The 17628-nt window shown below is 39.6% G+C and overlaps 1 protein-coding gene across 1 annotated transcript; it reads right to left on the bottom strand.

Annotated features, from left to right (window-relative positions):
• Window positions 1-4329: 4329 nt before the first annotated feature.
• LOC124149492 (oligoribonuclease, mitochondrial-like) lies at window positions 4330-13899 on the bottom strand. The gene is made up of 6 exons (XM_046521116.2): window positions 13700-13899; window positions 10648-10731; window positions 9358-9435; window positions 8674-8894; window positions 7324-7377; window positions 4330-6147 (listed from the first exon to the last, which is right to left on the bottom strand). Exons 1-6 carry the CDS (start codon window positions 13829-13831, stop codon window positions 6078-6080), a joined length of 639 nt encoding a protein of 212 aa, XP_046377072.2. The 5' UTR covers window positions 13832-13899; the 3' UTR covers window positions 4330-6077.
• Window positions 13900-17628: the final 3729 nt, after the last annotated feature.

Here is a 17628-nt window from a genome sequence, read left to right as displayed (position 1 = left end):
ATGTATTGATTAGGGCTGGGACAAACAAGTCCAAATTTACTATCCGGGTACCCAACACCCTTATTACCCTACCCTATCTAGGTACCCGCTGTAGGTCTCAAGAGATGGGACCGCCTCCGTTGTCTAGTGGTAGAGCGTCCGCCCGAAGAGCGGAAGGTCCGGAGTTCGATCCCCGATCGCGTCATACCAAAAGACGTTAAAAGATGGTACTTGTTGTTACCCTGTCTGGTGCTCGGCATTAAGGGGCTAAAACAAGGACTGGTTGGCTCGGAGTCGGTATACTGTGTCTGATTGGGGTATTCATGACTGTAAAACTGCGGCATGGTATCTCAGTGAGCTAGCACTATAAATCGGCATCAGTCCGGACTAGTACAAGCAGCCACACAAACACACACACGTACATGCACGTCGCTTTATTAGTGCAATAATCTTGGACGCGACGTTAAACCCCATTCCACCTCTCAAGAGATTGGTAGAAAATGTCCGATATATGACTAGTATGATCATATCACATGACTAACCACGGCTCCAGGTAGTCCTGTGGGTACCCAGGTCCTACTCAATTACCCGTCCCAGCCCTAGTATTAATGCTGTGATGTGTGTTCCTGCACGTCTGTATCAACACCCCAGTGTGAACTGTACACTGAACCAGTCGAGGTGATGCAAGTTATTAAGCATCAATTTATTCAATATGTCAAAAAAGATTTGACAGGTCCGATCTGGGGCATGCTTGTTGTGATCTGATGTAAGATTGTGAAGTGTTGTTATTGTATTGAAAATTGCAAGTAATTCCATGGCATTTGATTGGCTAAGCAAGCAATTTATTTTATTTTTATTTTTCCATTAATCAAGAAAACAATTTTTCCATGCCCATTTATGGGCTGCTATTTCCTGATTGGCTGAAAGTATAATGGGCAGGGCTTGGGTTGCTGATGTCACAGATTCTTTTCTCTAGTCAACCGGTGTTTTTTTTGTGTTAATGAGTGAATAAGCAGTCTGTGACGCTTTTACCTGGGTATTATTGATATATTTATAAAAATTGACCTCAATGTTTTTGTGCTTATTTACGCAGTATGCACGTTTTTTATGTGTACACCTCCATAAACGCTAAAAACATAATACACTATTTAATGCTTATGGTAGAACGATGTACAGGTCTGTTTTATCAATGCCATCTTGCCAGTATCTTCCAATACGTGTATTTATTTATGTGGGTATTCTCCAATAAACGTGTGCCAACTACCGGAAATGTAAGTACCATAACATAATACTCAATAAACTTTACGCCCCATTAGATTTGAGTTTTTGTTTACAAAAATTGCATATTTAGCCCAAAGTGAATGAACAGTATCAGTGAGTTTTGACTGAACAGTATCAGTGAGTTTTAACTGAACAGTATCAGTGAGTTTTGACTGAACAGTATCAGTGAGTTTTGACTGAACAGTATCAGTGAGTTTTGACTGAACAGTATCAGTGAGTTTTGACTGAACAGGGTCAGTGAGTTTTGACTGAACAGTATCAGTGAGTTTTGACTGAACAGTATCAGTGAGTTTCAACTGAACAGTATCAGTGAGCTTTGACTGAACAGTATCAGTAAGTTTTAGCTGAACAGTATCAGTGAGTTTTAACTGAACAGTATCAGTGAGTTTTGACTGAACAGTATCAGTGAGTTTTGACTGAACAGTATCAGTAAGTTTTGACTGAACAGTATCAGTAAGTTTTAGCTGAACAGTATCAGTGAGTTTTGACTGAACAGTATCAGTGAGTTTTGACTGAACAGTATTTTCAGGATATTTCAGGATACATCAGCTTATGTGAGAAAAGGCCAAGATTACCATTACCAATTTCCTGAAAGCCACGGGCATCATTCAGACAAACCAAGGCTCATCATCCAAGAACTGGAACACTTGATGAGTAGGATCTCGGGCATTGCATTCACGAGAATCACTTTCATGAACAATCAGCGATGAACACAGCTTCCCACTTGCATACCTGAAAACTTTGTTGATTTGTTCGTTATTTAACCCCACACTTAGCAATATTCCAGCAAAATGGTTTCTGCATGTAAATAACAGAGTCTGGGGCAGACAATTCATTGATTGATATATGCAATGATGCACGCTGATTGGGTACAATGACAAGCTATCAAACAATACTTTGTAACCAAGACTCACCACCCATGTAGGTTGCCTCAAATGACCAGCATACCTGTAGGTTGCTTCAAACGACCAGCATACCTGTAGGTTGCCTCAAACGACCAGCATACCTGTAGGTTGCCTCAAACGACCAGCATACCTGTAGGTTGCCTCAAACGACCAGCATACCTGTAGGTTGCCTCAAATGACCAGCATACCTGTAGGTTGCCTCAAACGACCTGCATACCTGTAGGTTGCCTCAAACAACCTGCATACCTGTAGGTTGCCTCAAACAACCTGCATACCTGTAGGTTGCCTCAAACGACCAGCATACCTGTAGGTTGCCTCAATGACCAGCCTACCTGTAGGTTGCCTCAAATGACCAGTATACCTGTAGGTTGCCTCAAACGACCTGCATACCTGTAGGTTGCCTCAGACAGCCTGCATACCTGTAGGTTGCCTCAAACGACCAGCATACCTGTAGGTTGCCTCAAACGACCTGCATACCTGTAGGTTGCCTCAAACTTCCAATGAAACTTCCAACCCATAGTCCTGAAAGTGAGATGCAGTATGGATAAAGACGTCAAAGATGACATGTCAACAAGGTCGTTACAGAGTGGTATGTTAGTCATCCATGAGGGGCCATAAACTACAGCTGTTTTGTTCGTGTTGGGGTATAAGAGATTTATTCTCCCGCAAAATTTTTTATTCCCCTCCAAGGCGGGATACACTGTATTTTATCAAGATCACATGAACCAATCAGATCTCATTCTGATGTGGAGGTATCATAAACAATTCCATTCGAGTCATTATTATTACCCGTGTCCTGTGAGTTCAGTGGAATCGTATTTTTTAACACTGGCATGATTTTAATGTAAATTCATCCATTATACATCAGTTACTGGTTGATCTTATAATTAGAAAGCTGATATGCTTGATAATTTTATGTCATGCATTATTTTCAATACTGGTAGTCAAGTTGAACTGAAATTCCACTGAAGCTATCAGGCAATTAATATTAGTCGACTTAAAGGTTGACTTATTATGCATACAGGAACATGAAAATTATGATAGTCAGTCATATTTGAATAACTTAATGATCATCATAAAATGTATATTTAGACATACATTATTTGACAAAATCTGCATTATTTGTTAGTTTGGTGTAACTCATAGGAAGGAAGGAAGGTAATTTTGTGTGGGTGTTTGTACAATTTAGTTAAGTTCTACCCTCTAACTCTTCAAATATGGTAAGGAACTTAGAAATACTTGTACATAAGGCTTAAAAAATGAAAGAATCGGTTCTCAGGCAATGGCTTTAGAAAATATAGTGTGGATGGGCAGTGTTTTTTTGAGTATTTTTGGTTGTTCAAACTAGAATGTAACCAAATAAACAGTTGTATAACCGAATAAACAAATGTGTTCAATCAATCTGGGAAAGAGCCTCCCTACATAAATGTATTCCTTGATGAGCAAAATACAGGAATACAGAATTTGACTCCCGTTGGACTTAGAAATTTTATGGATTTTTTTTTCTTTTTTAAAAATGGAAACAAAAACGAAACATGCGGGAAACTTTATGACGATGTGGGCGGTGCCTGATAACCAAGACTATTGTTTGTTTTAGCCTAGCCAGATATGTAATTTCAGAATTGTGAATGATCATGGGAAAATTCTGTCGTCCGAGCTATCTGTATTGCTTTTGTGGTTAAAAGGTTAAAACACAACCTGGGTCAGTTCATGTGATGCATATCTTTTATTTGAAAGGCAGTGTCATTCAGACATTTTCTTGTGTGTATGTGAAACGAGTAAATGTACATTTCACACTGTCTGGTGTCATGTGACATGACATCACATGCACTGACGTAGGTCACTGCTACAGTGAGTGAGTGAGTATGGATTTACGCCCCTTTTAGCAATATTCCAGCAATATCCCGGCAGGGCACACCAGAAATAGGTTTCACACATTTTACCTATGTCGGGAATCAAACCCGTGTCTTCGGTGACACGCTTTAACCACTAGGCTACCCACCCTGTCACTGCTACAGGCACAGATAACTTCCATATACTGAACTTTCAGTTATCATCAACAGTTTTATGGGCAACAGGTGCTTGCTTCACACTATTCATAGTGATTGAGACAAAACATTTTACGTAACGTCTTCTAAGTCGTAAAATACAACAATGTAATCACCAACATTCAGTGTATCCTTTATCTATGAATTAATGACACTACATGCACAATGTAAGTAGGTTGGAAGTTTCCATCATCGCCTTATAATGAGGTGACAGTGACTATGAAAGAACTTTTTCAGCAGCGACTTAATTGCAATATTTATTTACCTGCACAGTTACTTAGCAAAACATTTCAGATATGTCATCTGTTTCTGTCTTCGATTAAGGTTCCACCTCCCTCAATAAGAATATGAGGTAAAGATGCTGAAAATGCAGAAGCAGTATAAATATTGTACGTGAAAGTCAAAGGTTGTAGCCTGATAAAATATCTAAAGATGCCAAAAAAGCTATGATATATTATTCCAAAAACCACATAGTTGCTGCATATGAGATTTTATTATGCCTCAAAGTGAGTTTGACCAATCAGAGAGCAGAACTACTAACCCCATATGAGCCCTTATATCATCCGTAAAAAAGATGGTTCTTACTTCTATAATTATACCGTCAGTAACAGCCATTTTGGATTTTCCAACACCCACCTCACATATTTCACATGACAATTCTGGTACAGAAATGTGTTATTCGACACTGTTTTGTGTTTTTATATCAGTAATTTTGATGTGCAAGGATGTTAATGTTTTATTGGATCACGTTCATGACTTTAATGAAGATTGTATAAAGTTAAAATTATAAACATGGTTTAGCCTCTGAGGTTTGAAGAGTAGTCTCCCTTTGACCCTTAACGTCTGTTGAGGAGACCATTTTGAACTTTTGAAAATGAAAAGTTTACTTTTCTGTAGCTTCTGTTTGTTTGTTTGTTTGTTTGTTTGTTGTTTAACTCCACACTCAACAATATTCCAGCTATATGACGGCAGTCTGTAAATAATCGAGTCTGGACCAGACAATCCAGTGATTGACATCATGAGCATCGATCAACACAATTGCTGTAGCTGTAGCTGTAGCCCACAGAGAACATGTCATTTGAAAATGATATTGATACAGTCAGTAGATTTCGTGAAGAAGAGATTTTAAGCTTCAGAGATAATGGATGGATGGACTGACGGACAACAAACAAAGACCCATAACATAAATTCAGATGTTTGGGAGAAAACAGTTAGCATTACTGGGATGCCGCCATGTACCACAAAATAGACCCAGCCTGGCAACAGTATAATGGGGGAAAGCACAGACATTGACGCAGGCTTTAATACCAGCCCCATAAACACATATGAAGCAGCAACAGACAATGTCTACAATGCAATGGGTCCTGGCACAAGTCACAGAGCAAGTTTAGGGGGATGAGGCCATTGGCTGCCCCCTGCAGCAATGAGTGAGTGAGTTGGGTTTAACACCGCTTTTAACAGTATTCCAGTTATATCGCGGCGTGTCAGCTTAATGTGGGAGGTAAGCCTGAAGTCATGCAGTTCTCAGACGTTGACCACTTCGGTGAAACCCACGAGCACTGGTATGGTGCTGACAAACCTAGAAAAATAATCGGGGCAAACCAGGATTCGAACCCACAATCATAGGTTTCTGGCGTGCCCAAGACGCAACTCTGCACAGCGAATCGCGGTGCCTTAGACGACTGGGCCACCCACGCCCTCCCTGCACCTGCATGACTTTATATGACCGGCTCTAGGTTAAGTATAGCCTTGTAAGAAAGGAATGTGTTACAGATTCTACATCCTAAGAATGTTCAGCAAAGACCAGGAATGTCCACATCCCTCACATTCACCACTCAGTACATGTCAATCCTGTGTGAATGTTTTAGGAGCGGAATATGGTGCTGCGGTAATACTTGAGTTCCTCGATGCTTTCCTTGATGTCATCCAGCGCTCTGAAACAACCCAAACAATTTATTCACAGGAATAGAGCAGCATTGTTGTGAAAAACATAAGTACTTGACAAATGAAATACTATCAGCATGAGAGTAAAATCAAATATAAAAATGGATAATTCATGAATATCATGTTATATTTGGTCACTGTTGAGGCAGTGAGTGTGGCTTTTACACAACTTTGAATATTAATTCTATTGCATAGACCCCCTGTCAGAAAATCTGTAATAGTAAACAACCTGCCAGTAATTCAGTTATACAACAGCTGTCAGTAAATCAGTTATGCAGCTGCTGTCTGTAATTAAGTTACACAACAGCTGTCAAAAATTCAGTTATACAACAGCTGTCTGTAATTCAGTTATACAACAGCTGTCAGTATTTCAGTTATACAACTGTCAGTAATTCAGTTAGACAACTGCTGTCAGTTATTCAGTTATACAACAACTGTCTGTAATTCAGTTATACAACAGCTGTCTGTAATTCAGTTATACAACTGCTGTCAGTTATTCAGTTATACAACAGCTGTCAGTAATTCAGTTATACAACAACTGTCAGTAATTCAGTTATACAACAGCTGTCAGTAATTCAGTTATACAACAGCTGTCAGTAATTCAGTTAGACAACTGTCAGTAATTCAGTTAGACAACTGCTGTCATTTATTCAGTTATACAACAGCTGTCTGTAATTCAGTTATACAACTGCTGTCTGTAATTCAGTTATACAACTGTCAGTAATTCAGTTATACAACTGTCAGTAATCCGGATATACAACAGCTGTCAGTATTTCAGTCATGCAACTGCTGTCAGTTATTCAGTTATACAACTGCTGTCTGTAATTCAGTTATGCAACAGCTGTCAGTAATTCAGTTATACAACAGCTGTCTGTAACTCAGTTATGCAACAGCTGTCAGTTATTCAGATATACAACAGCTGTCGGTAATTCAGTGATACAACAGTGTTTCAGCTTAACGAGTGCCACGTGATGCCAAACAGACATGGAACTAACCACTTGATGAGGCCAAACAATCATCAATGGTTTTCACCACTTATGTGACATAAACATTACCAGAGAATCAAACCAAATGTCCCCCATCCATCAACATGTATCAAACAAACTGTCTCTCCTGATAGAAAGCCAGGGAAGAACACAGAATAGTCATGACAGATGTTTACAAACCTGTGGCAAAGCTTCTTCCTGGGTGCTGCTTCATATTTCTCAGGGTACCACCTCCTGCAAACATATTTCTCTTTACATTATGCAAGTCATTAAAACCATGGTCAGCACTACAACCACACAACAGCTACACAACAGGGACCTGCTACCCAACCTGGAGGGAGGAGTAAGTGGACATGTCACAGATGGCCAACAGGTAGCCTAGTGGTTAAAGTGTTCGCTCATCACGACGAAAACCCCGGTTCGATTCCCAACATGGGTACAAAGTGTGAAGCCCATTTCTGGTGTCTCACGCCATAATATTGCTGGAATACTGCTAAAAGCAGTGTAAAACAACACTCACTCACTCACGGCTACCCTTGTTGGGTGGAGGACTGAGTTGATATGTCATAGATGGCCATCACATTCAGAGTGAGTGAGTGAGTACGGTTTTACGCCGCTTTTAGCAATATTCTAGCAATATCACGGCAAGGGACACCAGAAATGGGCTTCACACATTGTACCCATGTCGGGAATCGAACCCGGGTCTTCGGCGTGACGAGCGAACGCTTTAACCACTAGGCTACCCGACCGCCCCCCATCACATTCAGACATGGCAACAGTCCATAACATGAGTGAGTTCGTTTCTGCGGAGTGTTACTTGATATAGCAATATTCCAGCCATATCGGGATGGGGAACACCAAGAAGAGACCTCACATGTACATGTGGAGTCAAACCCGGTGCTTCAGACTGATAACTGCCCCATTCTGTTTCAACACCGACTCACAACAACTGTCATACTCAGATTGTTGTGGCCATGGGACCCCACTTTAGTTGACTCACAATAATACTCTAGTACATAGTAGAAGTTGGGTGAGGTTATTACGAGCAATTTGTATGGAGGACAACTTCCTTGTATACAATGTTGCTGGGCAGATGTTGCTTTGATAAAGGTGCTTGCATCAGCAAACTGTAAACTGAGAAGCCATCATCCAAACAAATTGCTTGTTATTCACTAGCCACAAGTCAAAAGTTTGAATGTAGTTAAACAGTGTTTCACTCTGTCATATGTAGCTAACACCCACCACAGGGGACACTTTCGCCACAACACCTAACACAGGGGACACTTTCCCCATAACACCCACCACAGGGGACACTTTCCCCATAACACCCACCACAGGGGACACTTTCCCCATAACGCCCACCACAGGATGCCACACGTAACAAGATAGTGCTGCAACAACCACTACAGGGGACACTTTCACCATAACACCCACCACAGGGGACACTTTCCCCATAACACCCAACACAGGGGACACTTTCCCCATAACGCCCACCACTGGATGTTATACGTTACAGGATGGTGCTGCTACCTGCAGAGTTCCTTCACTGTGCTCACATCTATGATGCGATAGTGCAGGTGGTTGGCAAGCCGTGGCATGTACTTGGTCAGAAACACCTTGTCAGCATGTACAGAGTTGCCCCCTAAAGGACACACCCCAGGGAGCGTGTGCGTTGTGGCAAACTGCAGAACTTCCTCTTCAGCGTTAGGCAACGTGATCTTACTCTTCTTCACAGCTTCTGTCAAACCAGACTGAAACAGAGGCTTATTTATAGTGGGGGTTTTGTATGATTGGTTGCGTCAGTGAGAGTGAAAACAGATTTGTGCTGCTGGTAGCAATATAGAGCCTAACACATTATACCCAAGTAGGGAATTGAACCTGTATTCAAGTCAACGCTTCAACCACTGGGCTATCCGACCACCCAGTAAGTGCTTGAGTTAGATCAATGCTAGTTTTTTTTACCAACTGAAAAAATGTTGTTCAAACAACAAGTCACAATAATGAGCACATTAAGGCCATTTTTTTATAAACCTACATAGTCAAATCGAGTCCCTTAAAAAGTGACGTTCCCACATGATTCCTCTCATGGTCCAGTAGTGGCCTTGACGCAGCACTGGTATCTAACCCCAAGGACAGAGCTGACATATTTGCTTTACAAGCTAAAATCTTTAGTGTATTTTTATATGTGTTGCACTTGTGGTCAGGAGTTAATACCTTCCCATGATGCTGTGTGCACCAGTCGTCCATGGCATCCAGGGCAGAGTCAGGATGATGGATGACCAGGCTCGGGCCCTGAACAACAACAGTTCAAGCAATCATTGCAATACCATGAATACTGTTATCTAGGAAACTAGTTCCTTACATCACCATGTTGTCAACTAACTATAAATACCATTATGACTTATTTATAGAATAACCTATGAGCTAGGAGGAATTTAGGATCACGCCCAGAGTCCTGAGCTGTTTTTAGTGAAGAAAGTTTAAGTGGAAAACAGGCAATATATGTAGGAAGAATAACATAAAAGTGTCTGTGATGTAATGAAAAACTGAAGATATCAACTTTAATTGTATCTACATTACTAATTTGGTGTCGTGCTGTGTAAACACAAAATGGCGACCTGTGCTGGAGTTACACACGTGACCAATCATCGTAGAAAAAACAATAAGGGTAAACATATTTTTATTGCTAATATAAGGTTTGTGTGCGCACTTGTGATGTGCTTCATTCCAGGTCGCCTTATACAGGGAGTATAGGATTTGAGGCCGATTTTAAAGGCGTATACAGGGGGGGGTTGTCTTATACGTGGGGTCGCTTTATACACAGCGATTTACAGTAATTATATATACATTAATGCTTTGCAACAATACGTTGAAATGACCTCAAGGTAGATGCTGCATTAAACGACTGGATAAAGTGGAACAATCATCATGTATTGTTAAAATTACCGAAACTACTTTCACCAGACCCATGAAGATTCGGGGTAGAATAGGTCTTCAGCAACCCATCCTTGCTGTAAAAGGCGACTATGCTTGTCGTAAGAGGCGAGTAACGGGATCGGGTGGTCAGGCTCGCTGATGTATGTCATCGTATTTCAATTGCGTGGATCAATGCTCAAGATATCAATCACTGGATTGTCTGGTACAGACTCGATAATTTACAGACTGCCGTCATATAGCTGGAATATTGCTGAGTGCGGCGTTAAACAACAAACAAACAAAACAAACAAAACAAACAAACTTTCACCAATATTAGTGTCTTATGGTAATATTGAATCATTCTGATGATGTTCTGCGATACTGAACACTTGGAATATTTACTACAAATGTGATTTTCAATCTACATCAACTTTAGAACTGAATGAAATCATATTGAACTAAATTACTGCTGCTTACACACACACAAAGGAATTTTACAAGACGTATGTACATGTGTCATTCATTTCACATGCATTTACTTCATGTTTCAGTATTTGTATCCCACATGTTTCAGTATTTGTATCCCACCTCTGCAACAATGTTGAGCTGTGCATCCGTGACAAGACAGGCAATCTCTAGGATCTGATCTGTTTTTACATTCAACCCTGTCATCTGAAAAACAAACATTCTCTTAATCACGTGCATTATCTAGTCAGTGGAACCCTTAACACTCCTGGGCACTCCCACTCTAGCAGGGAATGCAGAAGTTATGTTTTTTTCAATTCAGAAACAATGCAAACACACAATCAGATTTACAGATATTGCTTTTTCTCTGATATGATAAAGGCCAATCTAAACACGCCTTTGGAGAATATGTAAATTTGCCTGGTCCAACAGCATCAAGAAGCTACATTCTGCCATGAGTTAGAAATTACTCCATCCTGATTGGTCAATCAGAGGTATCAAATCAGATTCAATCACTGATTTGATGGTCGCATCACTGCGTAAGCTTTTATTTATAGAAAAGTAGTTCTTTCTCAGTCTTTGTCAGTAGGCATTTATAAATAATTTAATATGTGCAGTTAAATATAAATATAGAGATTTGCAGTTTCTACAATATCCACAGTACATGTATCTGAGGCATACATTTTGGACAGAAAACATGACTAATGGATCAAGGAAATGGATCACAGGACATCAGATGCATAGACTATTCTGCTTGTCTCAGTCTTGCTCTCAATGGTGAATGTATGGGGTGAGGCCAAGAAAATGTAAATGTTTCAATTTGTGCAAGGCTTATTGTGGATGGATAAGTTGCTAACTATTGGGAAAATATAAAAAAAAACACCTTTTAATTGCATAGAAACATTTGTGAACAATTTGCACATAGCCTTGAAAGATGTTTTGGAAAATAAATATTAAATAACCTAATTGTACATGTAACTAATAACATTACCCTGAACCAAGCTAGTGCATTTCATGGACTTGTGTTTCATGGATAGAGTTTAAAGTGAATTCAGCTTGCAGAATGTATTGCTTGTTACCTGATGTCTTAACTAGATTGGTACAAACATTTCAGGCTGCCTGGGAGGTGAATGAATAAAACAGACGTTAATCTAACATTGGGCCAACATTGGCCATCCACTTTCGGCCAACGTTGGCTATCAACGTAAGTCCAAAAAATATCATTGGCCCAACGTAAATAATAACTTACCAATGTTGTCCCAACGTCTGGGATGGTTGCAAAATACTAACTACAGCAAGTGAGACAATACATTTAGAGCAATGCAAACAAACAATTAAGTCAACCCATCTCCTGGTGGTGATGTAAATTTATTACCCTGTAGAAGGCATATGTCCTAAGTGTACACCTCCATGTCCATTTACACTGGGATGTACTGGTTAATTATAGCTACTTACAGGACGATGTAACTACTATTCCATAATAACAAACTCGCAGATCAATATTTATAAATTTTACTAAGTTCAAATTTACATTGTCATGCCTACTCCGTTACGGAACTGAATGAAAAGGGTTGAATAGGTGATGGACACTTCCGAATGTTACGGGTAGGTATGGTGTCCTGTGACTTTAGTCTACGTACACGAGTGATCCCAATGCCATTTGGCATACTCGTCCCATTCCGTAATCTACAAGATATTGAGTGGTGAGGAATGAGTCAATATGGCAAGAACTGAAAACGGCTCTTGGCATCAGGCATCAGATGTCGAACTCACGGGTATGCATGAATGACATGGGATTTAATAATTTGTCAGGTGGTGTTTGTGACAGTAAAGTGCGGTAGGGAACACTGTAAGGATAATGTGGATAATTGTGCGGAACGAGGGAGGCATGAGCATGACTAGTGACGACACAAGGGTGAGTTTGCTTTTGAATCAGTACTGAATAAATGTAGCAGGTGAAAGAGGCTTGTGTGAATGTTCCAGGACAGTTTCCAATAGCCAAAATATTCGACACTCAACCATTTCATCCTTTTTTTCTCTCGACGTTTTTGTGTGAAGAATATTAGGAGCAGCTATAGAATCAATCATAGCCACTAAACGGGTACCTAACCCTAAAAACCGTAATCGACGTAATAAGCGCCCAGGGCGCTCTCAAAACTAGAAATAGGGGGCTCTTATTAGAATATTATTTTGGTGAAAAAAAAATGAGTTGAAAGATACATTTCGTGGTTTATGCTGACAGCCTGAAATGTTTATGTACGAAAGATATATTTTTCTAGAATTTAATCTCCATAATCAAGGGTGCAAATAACACACGAGTGCGTATTGTACGCGAATTAATAAGTCTTGTGAACATTGATCAATCGGAAGGGGTGCTGATTGGGATTGTTCACTAGCCAATATATTAGCAAATACCGCCGTGGGCGCTTATTAGAGCGGGGCGCTTATTACGTCGAATACGGTAATCATAAAGGAGACCCAAGGGCTAAGGTGAAGTTTGGGGTAATCTAATAGCCACTAATCGGGAACCTAACCCTAACCTTAAGTACAACTTGCCTCTGACGATCTTTTTATCAATTAGTGTGTACGCATCGTGACTATCAAGCTCCTCACAGCGATAGCCCGCCCGCGGACCTCTCCATACCAACAGTACAATATAACAAAGATATCAAGCGCTGGGAAGTAGCTTGATGGTATCTGACATAAATACAGGGTATAAGTTATAACTGATTAACTCATGAAAATGTAAATTGGCAATATCTTTCAATACGTATCGCAATACAGGTTAAAGTATGGCAATATATTGCGTTACAAAATCCAGGTCAATACACAGCCTTATTCATTTCTGTCATAGCCAACTATCTGTCTGTCATTTCTTCCCCAAATTACAATTCTAAAACTTATTTGAGCTATTTTCCAATAATGCACAACCCCGTATATATCCCGAAATCCATAGCACATACTGTTGTGGATGAGCAAGTGTAAAAAATCACCCCTCTATACATATGGGTTTGATTTATTTTCTATACGAATATATTACGCTGTGCACGCTAACATCGAGTTCAAGTGATTAAATGGTGTGTACCGCTTCATGGAAGTTTTCTTTTTTTTAGTGTAGGGCCTACTTTCGGTTTGATGACAACTATTTTATCCCAGAACCTGGACTTCAACACACCTCCAGGTCAATCCATAGTATTCTATTTTTCTGTCCATCCTGTGTCGCCGACAAGGAATTATTCACTTTGCTCATCTGCCTCACGAAAACACCGAACTGGCTGACGCTTCGCTTGACAACATTCGACAGCATGATTGAAACCAATCTCCTCACAGTGATAGCCAGTTTGCGGGGCTCTCTATACCATGATACCGGGATGATAACGAAAGTTTCTCGCGCTGCATGGGAGCTTGGCCCACGAGGGGGAGTAACTCTGAATCTTATACTACTTCAAATGTGTTATGGTAGAGTGTCTCTAAAACAGAACGCGATATATCTCGATTTATGATATTAAGGTAACATTTTGACCAACTGGAAATATAATCTGTCAATGAAAACATTTACCAAAAGTTTGAAAATATTATGAAATTTTCATGATAAGAGAGAAAAATTATGGATGTCAACTTCTTTATATTATGAGGAACACAACGCTCGGAGTATCCATTTAATTAATTACTCCTTCATCAGGTGAATGAATGCTAGGATGGAGAGAGCATGTGTGTGTGTGTGTGTGTGTGTGTGTGTGTGCGTGCGTGCGTGCGTGCGTGCGTGCGTGCGTGCGTGTGTGTTGTGTACTAGTCCGGACTGATGCCGATTTATAGTGCTAGCACACTGAGATACCATGCCGCAGTTTAACATGAATACCCCACTCAGACACAGTATACTGACTCCGAGCCGACCAGTCCTTGTTTTAGACCCTTAACGCCTAGCGCCAGACAGGACAACAACAAGTACCATCGTTTAACGTCTTTTGGTATGACGCGGCCGGGGATGGAACCCCGGACCATCCGCTCTCCGGGCGGACGCTCTACCATTAGACCACGGAGGTCAAGATACACAATGAACACTTCTATTGTCCGATAGCCTGTCTTAGCATTGTCAAATAAAGTCCAAGCTCATTCTTTGCTATACTAGTATATTATGCACACACTGGCAGTCGCATACTTTATTTTACTCCACTTAGAATACACTTATGTTGGGAGGCCCTTTCCCAGGTTGATTGCACACAACTTTTTATTTGGTAACATACCAGTCTGAACAACCCCCCAAAAAGAAAACCCACCACCCTCCCGCACTATTTTCAAAAGCCATTGATTGAGAACCAATTCTTTCATTTTTTTATGGCCTAATAAAAAAACATTTATTTACATTCGGGTTCAGGTAGAACAGTCGTGTATATATTGGCTCTTAGACAATGTAAATTGGACAAACATATAACGTGATATTCTTCTTCAGTTAAGCTAATTTTACATAATATATACATTTTTAAAGTCTTTGCTCCCATAAAGTACATTCATATCTGCTATTTTCAATGAAAAAAGATCATATATGCTAGAACGTACAAAATAGTGAAATAACTTTCCTTAACTTGAGTAAATTTACATATGAGAGATAACTTATCAACGCTCAGTGATAAAGTTGAATTTAATATTTAGTGAAGTACTTGGATTTTCAAGAAGTTGACAGTGAACCATGCCATTTCTGAATAAACTTATCTTTTACATTCACCAGTGGGTAAAACAGCTTTAAAACGTTTTGGCATGTCTACATGTTATAACCATATCCAAATTTGTACAATTTGTAGTATAGACTAAAACTCGTGAAACCTAGTGTTTTTCCCCATGTCGTAATTGGTCGCTTGTCTAATTTCATGTCATCTAATTTAGCATTTTTAGCACCCACACACATCATATTGCCTTTGACTATGTGGTGTAATGGATAAAGTGGTAGACAAGAGACTGGGAAGTCGGTGGTTTGATCCCCTCACCGGGTCATATAAAGACACTAAAATATGTTATTTGTTACCCTGCTGGCGCTTGGCATTAACAGGCTAAAATAAATGGTTCTCAGGCAAAGACTTTTGGAAATATAGTGTGAGCGCGCAGTGTTTTTTCTTTTTGCATGTTCAAACCAGTACACTCTTCAAAAAAAGAAACGCACAGGTAGTATGTAGTTCATTGAACCTGACTACATAAAACATCCGGTATATAAATTGGATATATGTTATTGGAAAATGTTGGTGGTCTGATATTCGACGAATGGTGCGTCAAAACGCAGCCATTGACAATTTTCTAAAAGGGGCACTGATCTAACGCAATTCCCCGGGACTGGTTGTTGCCTTTGTTATTGTTTCCCAGTGAGTACCCGGATGTATAGCAAAAATCTAGACTAGTTCGCGACCTCTGCTGCGCAATTCGTAAGCGCATCAGTCACTTTCATGGGTAGTAATAAGGGCGTATGGTCACATTGATCAACAAAATGAAATACAGTTTTCGAGATAATAAGGAAATGTAGGTATATTTGTGGGTAGCATCGGTAATGGTGACGAAGTCACTTGCTTGGTAATTTTGCGATTTTCGTTTACACTATTTTGACTTGCAACACAAAGTAAATATTTCACCTGAGCATTGCTTTTTTATAGTGTGTATATTTTTTTACTGTCAAAATGTGTAACATTTTCAAATTTATTAAAAGTGACTAAAAAACATTTCCATTTGTATTATTATGTTAACGAATTCCAAACATTATTATGTTTAATGTCACCACCAAGAGACTGAAAATGATACGTTGAAAAGTACATTTCTATGTTGTTTGGCTTCTAATCCTACATAATAATCTGTTGTGATGTTTGTAGGCCCTTTTGATCATCTTAATCAATCTGGACAGATGTTTTAGTCAAAATGACTGAAATATTTACACATTTTATAAATTGCCTGAGAGAATCACATTTACAAATTGACGGTAATATATACACGCTTACAAAGGAAAAGACCTGTGAAAACAACGTCTATCGTGCATTGAAGAATTTCCCAACCAAGACGTTGAGAAACAAGAACGAATCGGTTCAAATGAAGGAAAACAAAATGCAAATACCATAATTGCAACCTTCCAAATGTATGTGTATAAATTTTAGGAGCTTCCTAGTTCGAGGAATGTATCCGTGAATATCCACACAAAGGAACAATATCCCACTCGTCCTTCAGCTGTACAAAGAAACTTATTCGATGTCACGTGTCTCTGTAACAATCAAATATTTTAAAAGATATATATCGTTTCGGGATATTATAACCCGTGTTCGTTACTCAACTGATCACTTGGATTGTGTCAGGCGTTCACATAGGTGTCAAGTCTAAGGGTCGGCTGAGAAAGCCCACGTGACAACTATTTTCATAACGTCCACGGTTCCTAAAAAATCCATTGAGTGATAGATAACAATGATCAATCAATGAACGTATTATCAGTTAACCCTTTGAACAAAGTATGTTGTTTTTACATCGGCACTTCACGCCATGAAATGAGTGTATTCCCTTTGTTTTAGTAAACCTAGACATGTAAACACTCACTTTTGACATATCCACTGTGCAAGATAACAGTAATTAATCAATCAACGTATTTTCTGTTAATCCTTTGATGACTTGGAACGATCCGTTGATTTACAAAAAAAAGTAAATCAATTGATCATTCACCTCTTGCTGGTCTGCCACGTGCATATTACATAACACACATTTCACCTAACTTCAAACCTTGATTTAGATTGAATAATTACCCCAGACACAATAAATGCAAAATGGGAACCTTTGTCAGGTAATCTAAGTGGTGCTACAACTAATTGTACCTGTAATAAATTCATTAACTGAGCATCAAGTGAATGACGACAAATACACAAGTGTAGGGTTATACCAGAAAACGTGGATGACAACAAGGGAGTAGTAGTCGTATTATCGACGCAATCCGAAATCCGAAAATGCTTTCACTGCATAGATATTTTTTTGTAGTATTAAACTACATGTATAACCATCTGGGGTATTTCCAAATCCGCTGAGCTCCGCCTTTCTTTTTGTCTGTTTGTTTAGGCTGAAGAAATTAATTTACATGCCCCCTTTGTCGAA

Source organism: Haliotis rufescens, unplaced genomic scaffold (genome assembly GCF_023055435.1).
Source record: "Haliotis rufescens isolate VD_foot unplaced genomic scaffold, xgHalRufe1.0.p SCAF_1, whole genome shotgun sequence".
Taxonomy (NCBI): Eukaryota; Metazoa; Mollusca; class Gastropoda; order Lepetellida; family Haliotidae; genus Haliotis; species Haliotis rufescens.
The sequence above is the reverse complement of the archived record's forward strand: the minus strand, read 5'-3'. Positions and strand labels throughout refer to the sequence as shown.